At 39.7% G+C, this 16,395-nt stretch overlaps 1 protein-coding gene across 1 annotated transcript in view; it reads left to right on the forward strand.

Annotated features, from left to right (window-relative positions):
* The window catches only part of Vps35 (VPS35 retromer complex component), a 39,625-nt gene extending 38,226 nt beyond the window's left edge, over positions 1-1,399 (forward strand). Inside the window, exon 17 of the mRNA XM_006971750.4 lies at positions 484-1,399. Within this exon, the coding sequence (XP_006971812.1) occupies positions 484-663 (180 nt within the window). The 3' untranslated portion in view covers positions 664-1,399. The remainder of the gene's footprint in view (positions 1-483) is intronic.
* The last annotated feature ends 14,996 nt before the right edge of the window (positions 1,400-16,395 follow it).

Raw genomic sequence — 16,395 nt, forward strand, 5'->3', positions numbered from 1 at the left:
GCTCTCTCTTTCTATAGATTCGATACTTTGTTTAATTTATGAAAATTTGACTTTGCTTAGTCTACCTGCGACCTTCTTCCATACTCCAGAATCTTTTTCTGTCTGCACAGACTGTGCAAGTAAAAAAATACCAAGTATACATTTACCAAGTAGGCTTGATTTGTCATCATGTAGCAGTTCAGCGTCAGTCCTAAAGGCATTGTCTATTTGTAACATTATAGTATTCATTAAGATTTTTAGGTTAAATACAATTTTGATTTCTGTTCTTTTGCCAGTTGATGTTACTCTATATTTTGAGTTTTTTAAATTCTCATTCTGTCCTTAATGAATAGCTAATAGTTGTTGCTTAAACTTGGAATCACATTCTCATATCTTTTTCATAATTATTCAGGTATTTGATGAAAGTAATACAAGTTCCTCACAACAGTGCTCCTAAGTTGTTTTTTGTGATACATGCCTGCTACACAATTATTCTTTTTGTAGGTAACAATTCAGGTCTTGAACCAACTTATTCAAAAGATTCGAGAAGATCTCCCAAATCTTGAGTCCAGTGAAGAAACAGAGCAAATTAACAAGCATTTTCATAATACGTTGGAGCATTTGCGCTCAAGGCGGGAATCACCAGAGTCTGAGGGGCCAATCTATGAAGGTCTCATCCTTTAAAAGAAGACAGCTCAGCAACTCCTTTCTACCCACCAGAAAGGGCTTTACTAGGTCTCCCTTCCATAGATTGTGCCTTTCAGAAATGCTGAGGTAGGTTTCCCATTCCTTACCTGTGATGTGTTTACCCAGCACCTCCAGACACCTTGAGGACCTTAACTCACTTCATAATTGTTTAAGTCTGTCTGATCACCCCAAGTAGCATGACTGATCTGCTCTTTAAACTTATTGTGATCTGTGAAAATTGAAAACAAAACCCACTTAACCTGGCTACTAATGGAGCTCTCTTTCCTTATTTTATTTTGTTGCATTGTTGATTGTGTATTTTCTTTATTAATGGGGAGTACTAACCCAAACATACTTGTTTATTTGTTCTCTGGTCCTATTTGAGATTACTTTAAAGGACAAGAGTACTGTGTGTGAATTCAGCTTGGGCTTTCCCTGATTGCAAGATAAAGCCTATGTGTAATATATTCCTACAACTAGAATATATTAATGCATGTTGAAGAATTTTAAAGCACCATGGTCAAAAGCAGAAGCTATATTTTGCATATTTGGACTCAGCTATCCATTAAGAACTATGTTGTCAACTGGACACATCAAAGTAATTTGATTCTATAAAATAGAAATTTTGTGACTTAATGTAATTTATGTATAACCTCCACTATTGTAAATTTATGTGAAATGCATCACAATTACAACTTTTTCATCAGTGAAATAATAAAGTTGCTGTTAACAATTTTGGGTCTTTCTTGCTTTTTGTACAATTGATGAAGGGAACTCTAGTAGATTACCTGTGGGGTGCCATGTATACTTATGGAATTCTCTTATTTAACTCTAGTTTTAAGTACTTAGTGAACGAGGTACCATCTGTTATTTCATACATTTACAGCTAATCGCCTTTTTCAAGCACACCTGCTTTTTTAGGACATGATGAGTTACCATAACATCTCTAAAGGCTCTTTCCCTGTGTAGTTAATCATTGTGTAAAAGATACTCCTGAAACTGCTTAAGAACACCCATGTCACTATTGTCCAGTGTAGGGAGTGGAGGAAGGCCTGAGTGAGTGAAGTCCTGAGTGAATATGGATTGTTTACATAGGGATCCCAATGTCCAGGACTACAGTGCCTCATCCCACGAGCGTGGTAAACCTTACCTGGGCGAGGCTCATGAGGACTAGCAAAGCATTCCTCTACAATCTGAGTGTGGGTGGACAGTTGCCACCTGCATCCTCCTCCTCCTTGGTGTCTGTCTCTCACTTGCAGAGACTGCCTCCTCTCCCTGTACTGCACCTAGTCAGGACTAGGAGGCAGGGGGTTGCTTGGGCTGGTAGCTTTCCTGTACCTGTTTCTGTCTGGCCTTCCTTCATTTCCTTGCCTCCCCTTGTCATGACCTTAGCCGGTAGGTCATGGTAGTCTGGATTAGAAATTTGGGGACAGCTTAGCTTGGAAGATTTGGTTATGACTGACTTCTGAGTGCACTCACATGACTGTTAGCGGGAGGTTTTAGTTCCTGTCCCATGTCCTATTTGTTTGTTTGTTTGTTTGTTTATTTATTTATTTATTTATTTATTATGTATACAGAAGAGGGTGCCAGATCTCATTACAGATAGTTGTGAGCTACCATGTGGGTGCTGGGAATTGAACTCAGGACCTCTGGAAGAGCAGTCAGTGCTCTTAACCCCTGAGCCATCTCTCCAGCCCCCAGAATCCTTTTAACATGGCAGCTGGCCTCTCCAGGACAAACCCCAGAAAGAACAAGGGGGATACCACAATACCTTTTGATGACCTGATCTTGGAAATCTAAATTTCCCATACTGAAAAGAATTATGCTCCAATTTTTGTCTTTCTTTAGATAGGTTTTCCTTCTATAGCACAAGATGGCTTCAATCTTGTAACCTTCTGCATCTTCCTCCTCAGTGTTAGGATTACAGGCCTCTTCCACCATGTGCCCCTCTGATTTTATTTTTAAGAATTTTTTAAAATTATGCTTTGGGGATTTCATACAAGTATACAATATATCTTAAGCACACACAGATATCTGCTTCCTCTTCATGTCCTCTTCCCCCCCTACTCCCATTAACCCACTGAGTGGCAAGTGCTGCCTGATGTTTATGGGTATGGAACAATACACTAGAGCAAGGGTAACTTACTAGTGCCCACACCCTGGAAGAAAAGTCCCCATTCCCCAGCGGCCATCAACTGCCAACAGCTCCTCAGCTAGGAGTGGGACTTCATGAGACCTGCACCATGCTGGAATGCTGACTGGCTTAATCATGTTAGGCACCAGCAGTTGATGTGAGTTCACGAGTGCATTTCCCAGTCATATTCAGAAGACAGTGCTTCACATCCTCCAACTCCTGTATTCTCCTGGCCCCCTTTTTTTGCAATGCTCCCTGAGCCTTGGGGTGAGGGGGATGAGGTGGGAAGTTGATAGACATGTCTTAACACTTTAACCACTTACAAATTTGCGTTATTTTTTCTACCATAAAAAGAAGCTTCTGGCCGGGTGGTGGTGGTGCATGCCTTTAATACCAGCACTCGGGAGGCAGAGGCAGGTGGAGCTCTGTGAGTTTGAGGCCAGCCTGGTCTACAGAGTGAGATCCAGGACAGGCACCAAAACTACATGGAGAAACCCTGTCTTGAAAAACCATTTAAAAAAAGAAGAAGAAGAAGAAGCTTCTGTGCAGTGCTACTTTGGGTATAAACACAAATATTTGGAAGGCACTTGCTAGTGTGTCATTTAGCAAAACAACAGTAGTAGTTTTATACCTAGGACTTACAACTTTCATAGCCATGAGCTTCTAACAAGGCTTATAGTAGTAGCAAGCCTGAAACCTAATCTGAAAATGGCTAACCCCTTGGCAGTCATGTCATTATTGCACAGTAGGCACACCTTGCCTGGCAGGTTGGTATTGCAGCATGCAGGGTCCATTGCTGGGTAAGTCCATGTTTTTAAACACCCCTTGCCTTACCTCAGGGGCAAGCACTCCAGCATTGTAGAAGCTAGCCACTAAGGAGGAAATTTTCAGGTCAGTTCCAGCTTGGTTATAATATCTTGGAAACAAAGTGTGTTGTGTGTTCATCAGTAGGGTCTTATCATCCAGCTGTGGTGGGCAAGAGCAGTGGCGATAGCCTATGTTGTTTAGGGTGCCTCGGCCCCCCAACAAATAACTTGCAGGGAAACATTGTATGTCTGGCACTGAGATTTTTATTTAATAATCATGTCTTCAGGGAACAGCATTGTTCACACATGCAAGGTACCACTTGAGGTTCCTTTTTAAAATTATATATATACGCATATATATATATATATTTTTTTTGGTTTTTTCGAGACAGGGTTTCTCTGTGTAGTTTTGCGCCTTTCCTGGAACTCACTTGGTAGCCCAGGCTGGCCTCGAACTCACAGAGATCCGCCTGCCTCTGCCTCCCGAGTGCTGGGATTAAAGGATACGCATATATTTTATGTGTATATATTTAATTATATATGTACACACATATGTATATATAATTAAAAATATCTCTAAGTTAGTTTCCAAAGTAATGGGTTTCCATAAGCCTTCTCCTTTCATCTTCAGTTTTAATTAACTCTTATTCTCCTACCCCCATTCTCACTTAAGCCATTAACCACCATTATACCTCCCTCTACTTTAATATCTCATGAACATGTATTCTAGCCCCCAATTAAAGCTTCTTACTCTGCCCTTTCATGGACCCTTCCTATCTTCCTTACTTGTGCAGACATTCAAAGCTAAACACACAAATCTAAAAATTTGATGCTCAGGTGGGTTCACATATGAGAAAGAACTTGAGGGCATTTGTTCTTTGGAGCCTGGGATATCTCAGTATAATTTCTTTTGTTTATGTCCATTTGCCTGCAAATTTCAGTTTTACTTTACTTTATGACTCAATAAAAGTAAATAAGTAGATGTAGCATATTTTCATTATCCATTCATTAGATTGGTTATATCTAGGCTTTCATTTCCTGACTATTGTAATAGAGCACAATGACCATAGATGTGCCAATGTTTTTAGTACAGTGGTTCTCAGCCTTCCTAATGCTGCAATCTTTAATATAGTTCCTTATGTTGTGGTGGCACCCAACTATAAAGTGATTTTTTTTTTTGTTTTTGTTTTTGTTTTTCAAGACAGGGTTTCTCTGTGTAGTTTTGCGCCTTTTTCTGGAACTCACTTGGTAGCCCAGGCTGGCCTCGAACTCACAGAGATCCACCTGCCTCTGCCTCCCGAGTGCTGGGATTAAAGGCGTGTGCCACCACCACCCGGCTTATAAAATGATTTTTGTTGTTCATAACTAATTTTGCTACTTCATAACTAATTTTACATTACATGAATCATAAATATCTGCTATGCAGAATACTCTTAGGTGACCCCTGTGAAAAGGTCATTTACCCCCAAAGGTGTCGTGACTCCTAGGTGAAAACTACTGCTCTAGTAGCCCCCTTGGGCTGGGCGGTGGTGGTGGTGGCACACGCCTTTAAGCTCAGCACTCGGTAGGCAGAGCTAGGTGGATCTCTGTGAGTTCGAGGCCAGCCTGGTCTAAAGGACAGGTACCAAAACTACACAGAGAAACCCTGTCTCAAAAAACAAAAACAAAAAAAAGTCTTGGATACGTGCCCAGGAGTGGTACAGCTGGATAATGTGACAGATCAATTTCTAGTATTTTACAACCTTCCATATTAATTTCCATAGTGGCTGCACAAATTCACACCCCCACCAGCTGTGAATTTGCATTTATTTTCTTGATACTGGTTCTGATTGGGGTGAGGTGAAATTTCAAAATAATAGGTTTTTTTTTTGTTGTTGTTGTTGTTTTGTTTTGTTGAGACAGGGTTTCTCTGTGTAGCCTTGGCTGTCCTGGAACTCACTTTGTAGACAGGATGTCCTCGAATTCATAGAGATTCTCCTTCCTCTGCTCCCAAATACTGGAATTAAAGTCATGTGCTACCACCGCCCAGCTGCTCAAAATAGTTTATTTTTAATAGCATTTCCCTGATGTCTAATGATGATGCTCACTGGCCATTTGTATTTCTTTTGAGAAATTTCTGTTCAGTTTCATAGGCCTTAAAAATTATTTTTGTGTATGGGTGTGTATGGATGCCTTGCCTGTATGTATGTCTGAGCATAATGTGTGTGCTTGGTGCCTTTAAAAGTCAGAAGAGGATGTTAGATCCCCTAAAACCTTAGTTACAGATGGTTGTGAGCCTCCATGTAGGTGCTGGGAGGTGAACCTGTCTCTTCTATAAGAGTAACAAGTGTGCTTCACTGCCTTATCTCTCCAACCCTAACCATAGTCTTCCTCCCTCCCTCCCTCCCTCCCTCCCTCCCTCCCTCCCTCCCTCCCTCCCTCCCTCCCTCCCTCCCTTCCTCCCTTCCTTTCCTTTTCTTCATTTATTTGTGTGAGTTGTTTTCTTGGTGTTTAGTTTCTTGAATTTGTGTCTTCTGGATACTAATCTGTCAGATGTATAGCTGGAAAATATTTTCTCCCATTCTCTAGGCTGCCTCTTCACTCGCTTAACAGTTTTTTTTGTTTTGTTTTGTTTTGTTTTGTTTTTGCTGTGTAGAAGCCTTTTAATTTCCGAAGGTCCCATTTGTAAATTCTTGACTTTATTTCATGTGTATTTGAATTCTTATTCAGAAAGTCCTTACCTATAGCTATATCTTAAACCAAAAAAAAAAAAAATGTGTGTGTGTGTGTGTGTGTGTGTGTGTGTGTGTGTGTGTGTGTGTGTGTGAGAGAGAGAGAGGGGGGGGGAGAGGGAGAGGGGGGGGGAAGAGAGGGAGAGAGTTTACATATACCATGGTGAAGGTCTAGAGGCTAGAGGGTAATTTACAGGAGTCAGCTCTCTTCTTCCACCACGTGGGTCCTGGGGAATCAACTCAGGTCATCACTTAACTGCTGGGCTTACCCTTACCTACTGAGCCATCTTGCTGGCCCGTATGGCTATGTCTTGAATACTCCCTGTTTCTGCTCTCGAAGTTCTATACTTCCAGATCTTATGCTAAGGTCCTTGACCCATTTGGAGTTGAGTTTTGTATGTGGTGAGTGGTAAGGATCTGGTTTTATGTCGATACAGTTTTCCCAATACCCTTGGTTTAAGATTCTATCCTCCAATGTATTTTGACATCTTTGTAAAAAGCCAGGCGGCTGTAGCTGTATTTCCTTGTCTATTGCGTTAATCTGTTTTTGTACCAGTTCCATGCTGTTTCTATTAGTGACTCTGTAGTATATTGAAATCAGCCATTATGAAGCCTCTTGCTATATCGTTTTTGCTTATTATTGCTTTGGCTCTGTGGGGTCTTTTGCCCTTCCATGTGAATTGTTTCTGTTTCTGTGAGGAATTGAAGTAGCATTTTGATTGGGAGGGCACTACATTTGTAGATGGCCTTCATAGGATGGCCATTTTCACCACGTCAATCCTGCCAGTCTGTGCGTATAAACTGTTTCTATCTCTTCAGTGTTTTAAAGTTTTCATTGTGGAGATCTTTCACATCCTTAGTTAGAGTTTTTCTAAGGGTGGTTGTTGTTTTGTTTTTCCCCTCTTGTGAATGTATTTGTTGCCCTGATTTCCTCTCCCTATCTTTGTCATTGGTATGCAGGAAGGCTCTGATCTCTGTGTGTTAATTTTGTAGCCTGTGACTTTGCTGAAAATGTCCTCCATTCTTGGTGATTCCTGGTGTCTCTGTCTTTCTCTTTGTCCCCCTGTGGTCTCCTAGGAAAGATGGGGGACAGTAAAGCATTGTCCATACCAGGACATCTCTCAGAGAACATGGCAGGAGTGGGGCCACTCTCTACTCAAATCAGGCCTGGACCCACTCAACTCCATGGAGACAAAGCCCATGCATGTCATGTTAGAGTCAGTTAAGCTGTTTCCCCACCAGAGAACTGGCTCACCAAAAACCATATGACTGGCAGTCTGCTAACCTAACTGATATGCTTGGAAAGGCCCTGCTGCATTGTAGTACTTCCTTCCATGTGCTTTGGTATCTGTTGTCATTAACATTGGCCTGCCTTCAATCAGGTCTGCATATGCAAATTAGGTGCATTTCCTTCCCTGTTCCTTTGTCATCCCTCCACCCTGACTCGAACTATATAAGCTAACCCTGTTGCTTCAATACCCTTCACTCCCCTAGACCCTGCTCCCCTGCTCCTCATCCTGAGACCTCTGGAGCACAACAGCTGATTGGGAACAGGGACCCACTTCCCCTGCCCCTTTCTACCTGCAGATAGGATGTAAAGTTCTCAGCTACTACTACAGCACCATGCCTGTCTGCTTCCCACCGTGATGATTATGGACTAACGGTCCAAAAGGTAAGCAGGATCCCAGTTAAATGTTTTCTTTTATGGGAATTGCCTTGGTCATGGTGTCTTTTCACAGTAGTAGGACAGTAATTAAGACAGTGTTGTATATTCATTGAGGGAGCTACTCTATGGGCTACTCTTCTTTATCTAGGGATGGCCCATAAGATTTCTTCCTTTCACATTACCATGCCGATTGGTTCAGGTCTTGTTTAGGTAGCCATATTGTTGAAGTATCAGAAGTGATGCTTCCCTGTCATTTCTAGGAGCTACAATTTGACAGCAGACTTCCTGGTCCTCTGGCTCTTGCAGTCTTTCTTCCCCCTCATCCTAGAAGTGTTCTGAGTCTTAGATGTAGGAATTGTGTTAATAGGTGTATCCATGATCAGTTGTTCTCTTTATTTTAACCAGCTATGGTTTTTTGTAACTATCTCTGTCTGTTCCAAAGAGAAGCATTTTTGGTGAAGGTTGAGAGCTACACTTATCTGCAGTTATAAGGATAACAATTCAGTTAGAAATTATACAGATCTAGTAAAGTGGCAGAAGTAGATTCTCCTCTAAGATCCATGACATTGCTATCTGTCTTAGGATTTCTATTGCTGTGATGAAACACCATGACCAAAAAGCAAGTTGGGGAGAAAAGGGTTTATTAGGTTTACATTTCAGATTGCTGTTTACCACCAAGGGAAGTCAGGAAGGAACTCAGGACAGGAACTCAAAGAAGGTAGGATCCCGGATGTAGGAGGTGATGCAGAGGCCATGGAGGATACTGCTTACTGGATTGCTTCCCATGTCTTGCTCAGCCCACCTTTTTTATAGAATCCAGGACCAGCAGCTCAGGGATGGCACCACTCAACGTGGGCTGGGCCCTACCCTGTGGTGGTAATCTAATTGTACTGAAATGTGATTTTGAATGTATGTTAATAAATAAAGTTGCCCGGGGGTCAGAGCTATTAGAGCCATAGCAAGAGTGTGGCGGTGGTGGCACACGCCTTTAATCCCATAGATCTCTGTGTGTTCAGGGATACAGCCAGCATTGGAGACATATGCCTTTAAGACCTAGGGGGCTGTACATTCAGACAGTGACGAGGCAGTCACGTGTTTGGGTTTACAACCAATGAGAAGGCAGAACAAAATACTATAAATAGACGAACAGACAGGAAATAGGTCTCTTTTTGGGAAGCTGGGACACCGTAGGCGGAAGGGTGAGATTTTAGCTCTGAGCTCTAACCTCTCAGCTTTCTCTTTTACATTGTTTCTGTGTTTCTTATTTAATAAGACGGTTAGTTACATCTACACTACCCCATTGATCACTAAATGATAACATGCTTTGCAGCTGGATATCAAGGAGGCATTTCCTCAGCTGAGACCCCTTCCTCTCATGACTCTAGCTTGTATCAAGTTGACACACAAAACCACCCACACACTATCCCTAAGTAGCTGGCTCATTTCCTCTTGCTGAACAGGCCTTAAGTTCAATTAGACAGCTATTGGTTACAACTCAGATGAGTACCACTGTTGCATCCTTAGGGATATCTTACAATGCTGTTTGTTATTGTTTTTCGTAGGCATCACAGCTGGGTAGGATTACAGATTGCTTCCCTCCCTTGGCAGTGTGCATAGTACTTTGTGGGGTTTTGTTTGTTTGTTTTGTTTTGTTTTTAAAGATTTATTTATTTATTTATTTATTTATTTATTTATTTATTTATTTATTATGTATACAGTGTTCTGCTTGCATGTATGCCTGCAGGCCAGAAGAGGGCACCAGCTCTCACTATAGATGGTTGTGAGCCACCATGTGGTTGCTGGGAATTGAACTCAGAACATCAAGAAGAGCAGCCAGTGCTCTTAACCTCTGAGCCATCTCTCCAGCCTTCTTTGTGGTTTTATGGAAGCAAGACTAGAGGAAGAAAGCTTTCAGGTAATATCCCATTCATATCATCTAAGTCCTTTGTCATAAGTATCTGGTGTCTTCAGCCATGGAGATCTACCTTCAACCTCTGAGAGGCAACCAAGGGAAACAACAATAACCTGTTAACTTAGGAGTCACTTAGACTACCCTGGCCAACAACTATAATGGAGGTTTCTTATGCCAGATGCTGGGGTTTTTGTTAAATAGTTAGTTCATGGCTCTTATGAAGAGTATTGTCAGCCCAGGTGGCATAACTTCATTTAAGAGGTGCGTGTGTGTGTGTGTGTGTGTGTGTGTGTGTGTGTGTGTGTGTGTGTATGTCTGTGTGTGCATGTGTGTGTGTGCACTACACCTATATGTATTATACATAATTGTAGGTAAATACAAAATAATATTCTCTGAGGCTTTATAAAATAAGCAGGGTCACTTGAATCAATATATTTTCTAATTTTATCTATTTACCTGTAAATTTCTTTATTTCATTTCCTTATAACTGAATAGTATTCCATTGTGTATATGTACTACATTTTCACTATCCATTCATCAGAAAGATATTTATGTTGTTTTTATTTGCTAGATATTATATAGTGTGGCAGTGACTATTTGTTGAGTATCTGTGGAGTCCTTTGGCCATATGCAAAGAAGTAGTATAGCTGGTCTTTGAGGATTTTGGTTTGAGGAATATGGTTTCTAGAGTGGCTGCACCAGTTTGCATTCCCAGTGATGGTGAATTAAGGTTCCTTTTCTCTACATCCTACCTAGTATTTGTTACCAGTTTGTGGTTTTTGTGTGTTTTTTTTTTCATCTTTTGTCCTTCTGGCTGTGTCAAGATGAAATCTCAAAGTTGTTTTAATTTGAATTCTCCTAACTGCTAAGAGTAGTGAACACTTTTTGATGTATTTCTTAGCCATTTTTGATTCTTCTTTTGAGAACTCTCTGTTCAGATCCCTAGCCCATTTTTTAAAAAAATCATTCATTTCTTGACTCTTGATTTTTAGTGTTTTGTATATTCTGGATATTAATCCTCTGTCAAATGTATAGCTGGCAAAGATTGTCTTCTATTCTTTGGTTTCTTCTTCATCAAAAGCTTTCTAGTTTTATGAGGTTCCGCTTGTCAGTTGTTGGTCTCAATTACTGGGCAAATAGAGTCCTATTCAGAAACTCCTTTCCTGAGCCTGTATCCTACTGCCTATGTTTTCTTCTAGCTGTTTTAGCATTTCTGGTTTCAAAATGAGGTCTTTGATCCACTTGGATCTAATTTTTGTGCAAGGTGATAGATACAGGTCTAATTTCATTCTTGTACATATGGACACCACCCAGTTCTCCCAGCACTATTTGTGAAGATATGGTCTTTTCTCCAGTGTATGTTTTTGGCCTCCTTGTAAAATATCATATGACTGAAGTTGTGAGTATTCATATTTGAGTCTGTTTTATTCCATTGATCTCCATGTCTGTTTTTATGCCAGTACCCTATTGTTTTTATTACCACTGTAGGTTACAGCTCAGCAGGGAAAGCTATTCTGGCAGTCGTGACCCAAGGAATACTACAAAGCCACACCACGCAACAGACCTCACAGAAGCGATTTATTGGGAAAGACACAAGAGGGTGGCTACCTCTACTTGGAAGAGAAGCAGCAAAGAACTGAGCAGGAGGCAGGCTTTATATAAAAGAGTTTCTTGGAGGGTGGAGCTGTCCAGGGTGGCCTGGGATTGGAGAGATTTTGTGGCCTGATCTTAGGCTTTTTTTCTTAGGGCCAGGCCTGGCCACTCTCCTACCTTAAGGGGCTGGAAACTGATGTTTGAGCTGTTAAAGTAGTCTAGGGGCAGGGCCTAGCCACTCACTGGCCTCAAGGGTCTGGGAATGGTTGATATGGCCATTAGAGAAGTCTGTGTGTGCGGGGGTTGAAGGACCTAACAGCTCCTGCCTCGAGGGCCTTACAGCTATAGTTCTGTAATATGTATCCTGAAATCTGGATTGGCAATCCCTCAAATGTTGTTCTTTGGCTATCTGAGATATTTTCTGGTTCCATATGAGTTTTAGGATATTTTTTCTATTTCTGTGAAAAGTGTGGGTATTTTGATTGGGATTATACTGAATCTTTAATTGTTTTTGGTAGGATGATAATTTTCATAATATTAATTCTACCATTCCATGAACAAAGGATGCCCTTCCATTTTCTAATGTCTTCAATCTCTTCAGAGACTTAACATTTTCATTGGAGAAGTCTTTTATCTCCTTAGGTTTATTCCTACATAATTTGTTTTCTTTGAGGATATTGACAATGGTAGTATGTCCATTATCTCTTTCTCACTGTATTTGTTGTTGGTGTATAGAAGAGCTCCTGATTTTTTTGTACATTGGTTTTGTATCCTGTCACTTTGCTGAAATTGTTAATTGTTTCTAGAAGTTTTCTTATGAAATTTTTGGGATCTCTTATGAATAATATTAAATCATCTGCAAATAGGGATAATTTGACTTCTTTTTACAATTACTATCCCTTTACTTTCTCTTGCCTTATTGTTCCAGCTAGTGCTTTAAGAACTATTTTGAAAAGGAATGGGATAGTGGACAGCCCTCTCATTTTTTTATTATAATAAGATGGCTCCAAGTTTTCTCCATTTAGAATGATGTTTGTCATGTATAGCCTTGATTATGCTGACATATGTTCCCTCCAATCCTTCTCTCTCAAGGACTTTTATCATGAAAGTATGTTGGATTTGTCAAAGGTTTTTTTCTGCATCTGTTGGGATGATCATGTGATTTTTGTCTTAAATCCATTTATCTGATTTATTATATTTATTGATGTAAGTATGTTGCATTTCCTACTCTGCATTTCCAGGACAAAACAAACTTGATTGTGATGGATGATCTTTGTGATGTGTGCTTATATTTGGTTTGCTACTATTTTATTGAGTATTTTTTCGTTTATATTCATCAGGGATATTGGTTTGTGGTTTTTATTTTTTGTTGTATTGTTACCTGGTTTTGGTGTTAGAGTAATAGTGGCTTCATAGAAAGAGTTTGGAAGTGCTCCATTGCTTGCTTGCTTGCTTCCTTCCTTCACTTTTCCTTGTGTCTTGCTCATCCAGAAAGGACAGCATTCATACTGTCAGCAGTTGAGGCAAGGGCAGTTCTTTGTCTAGTAGGTTATTTTGTGCCAAGAAGAAGACAAACTTTATTTTATTTGTGCTGAAATGTGGTGATATTTTATTTATATGTTAATAAATAAAGTTTGCCTGGAGATCAGAGGTAATAGCAAGCCATTAACACAAAAGTCAGGCAGTGGTAGCAATGAGAGGGCAAAATAGCAAGGTAATAAAGGCACAGATTAGACAGGAAGTGGCTCCCTTTTGGTAGCTGCAGATCTGGAGAGGTAAGGTTGGTGGCTATTACTCTTTCCCTGATCTCTAAGGCTTTCACCCCTATATGTGGCTCCATGTTTCTTATTTATTAATAAGACCGTTTAGAAATTTGTCTAAACAGAAATGTCTCAGAAGCCAAACATTCTCTCAGGATCAGATTGGTGCTGCCAGGAGGAATCATGTCTCACATCAACAGAATTCTAAGTTATCAAAACATTTAAATGCCATATTCTCTAGGTCTATGAAGTGTTTGAAGACTACCTATCCATCTAACAAATGTTTCTGTAAGTCTGAAGAACCTAACAACTGTAGAAATGACAAGCATGAGTGATTATAGCTCAAGTCTTCTCTACTTGAATAACTTAAGGACTAAAGCTTCCCATTAACAAGATAAACAGTCTGTAAGCAGATGTACCATATAAGGACAGTGACCTCAAAATTGTGACAATACACAAACTAACTTAAACAGAGGTAGAAATGTATAGTGAAATATGCAATGTGATAATAATCCTAAATATGTATCAATATACAAAATATCCCGAACAGGTAGAACATACATATAGTATGACAAATATAATATTACATTTCTATCAAAATATAAAATATTCCAAACAGGAATAGGAATATGTGTACAACAAATATAGTTTTGTATAAATATGTATCAGTATACAAATTATCTTTAATAGGAATATAAGAATAGTTTACATTTGCATCAATGTACAAGAATCCATATTAGTGCAAATTTTCTAAGGCTGATATTTTACTGAATTAGTTTACTAGTAAATACAATAATCTACCTTTATATCCTATACCTATTCATTCCCCCTTTTCTTTTCTAAAAGAGAATACTGAATCCAAACTTTGTTGTTCCACCCCCAACCGTACAATCCATAACCCTGAGAAAAATGAAACATTTGGGAGAGGGGTACCGTTTTCTTATAATTACTTCCTGCTTTTTAGGGGATGACGGTATTTCTGTGGGGTCTTGTAAAAAAGCATAAATTGTTAGGTCGCAATAGGGCTAGCCATAGAGTCTGCAGCCAGTTTCAGTAATGGATAGGTCTGAGATTCTGGCTAGAAGTGTAGTATGATGGACCATCTCATCTTAGAACTGTCCGGAAGAGTTTTCAGTCCAAAGCTGATCATTGAGTAAAGTTCTTAGGTACCATGGCATCTTTCTGGACTGAGTAGTCATTGTTGTGGAAATTTTACATGAATTATTTCCTATGGTTTTGCACAAAATATTTACGTTCCCTGTGGGAGGACCTTCCATTGATATCTCTTGACTGGCTGGGAATTATTATAATTAGGTACTGTGAAGGCAAAATTTTCTCTATCCTCTTCTTGTAGAGGTATGGTAAAATAAAACAGTCTTTTAAATCAATAACTATAATAGACCATTCTTTGGGTAGCAGGGAGGGCAACAGCATCCTATCCTGTAGAGAACCCATAGGCTAATTTGCTTTATTAATAGCTCTCAAATCTGTCAGCATTATCTAGTTACCAAACAAATACAGGTGAATCCAAGGGCTGGTAGTTTCTTCAATGTGTTGAGCATTTAACTGCACTTGGACTAGCTATTCTACAGTTTGTAGCTTCTCTTTTGTCAAAGTCCATTGTCTAACCCAGACAGGTTTATCAGTTAGCCATTTTAAAGGTAGGCTATTGGTACTTCTGAGAGTTCAATAGCAGTTGTGCTCTGTTTATGTACAGCTTGAATGGTTGGTGGCTGTTTTTTTATAGTATGTTATAATATTATTCCTAGAAACATGCATTGGTCTATATTCCCTTTCTGAGATTGTAGGAATTTTAATCTGGGTATTCCACCACTTTAATAGATCTGGGTCATAAAAATTCACAGCTACATTTGCCACATATGGCCTCAGCCTTTCTCTTTGTCCTTCTGGCCCTATGCATTCAACCCATCTCAAACTTTGTTTTACCTTTAATAGGATTCTAGTCCCTAGAAATTGGACATCTACCTCTTGAAGAGGCCAATTTGGATGCCATGATCTTGGTGTAACTATAGTCAAATCTGCACCTGTGTCTAAAAGGCCCTCTAGAACAATACCATTAATTGAAGTCTAAGCTTTGGTCTTTGTTCATTTATGGAAGTCTGCCAAAATATTCATTTTATTGTGTTCTTAGGAATTTTTGATTCATTTATCAGAGCTGTTCTATCATCCAGTGCAGTATCATTCTTTGCATTAGATGCTGGGTTATTTAATTGTCCTAGAGAGGAATTTCCTCCACAGTGGCTGGAAATGTTTGGACCATGTTTGGTTTGGGGGCCTGTGAAAGGCCCCCTGAGGTGTTTCCCGCTGGTAAAAGGTTGCCTTGTATATCTATTGTTGATCTACATTCATTGATCCAATGTCGTCCTTTGCCACATCTTCTGCATAATCCAGAAGGTTAGGATCTCCTGTTTGGAGTATTTCTAGAAGGAGTATTACTTCTAGGAGGACCCCATGCACAGTTTTTGCTTATATGACCTAGTGTACCACAGTTAAAACATTTGGTACCTTGAGGTCTCCTTCTGCCTCTGGAAATTGCCTCTCCTATCCAAGCCTCATTACCATAGTTAAGAGACTCAACACCATTTATAGATTGAATCCGTTCTCCCAGAAGTGCTGACCTGACCTTTAATGGTGTAAGTATTCTTTTGCATTCTGCTTTAGTGTTATTAAATGCCAAGGATTCAGTTAATACTTGTCTTAGTTCTTTGTCTGACACTGCCTTTTTTTATAACTGTGGTCAGCCTTTGAAAAAAAAATCAGTAAATGGTTCTTGTGGACCCTGGAAAATTTTTGTGTATAGCTCAGTTGGTTTTCTTGGTTCTGGAATTTTTTTCCAAGCATTTAAAGCTGCTATACAGCATAAGGATATTGCATGCCCCTCATAAGTAGCTTGTACATTTCTGTCAGTGAAATGTCCTTCACCAAGAATTTGATCTTGGGAGATTTTAAAACCTCTGATCTTACTCTGCTGTTCCAGACTTCTTGCTTCCTCTCTCAACCAGCTTTTCCATTGTAACTGCTGGCTATATTGTAGAACAGCTGAGATTAACTGATTCCAGTCATCTGGTATGATTCTATTTGTGGAAGATCATGTATTTATCATGTTTAACATGTTGAGTGTATACC

This window comes from Peromyscus maniculatus, chromosome 5 (genome assembly GCF_049852395.1).
Source record: "Peromyscus maniculatus bairdii isolate BWxNUB_F1_BW_parent chromosome 5, HU_Pman_BW_mat_3.1, whole genome shotgun sequence".
Lineage (NCBI taxonomy): Eukaryota > Metazoa > Chordata > Mammalia > Rodentia > Cricetidae > Peromyscus > Peromyscus maniculatus.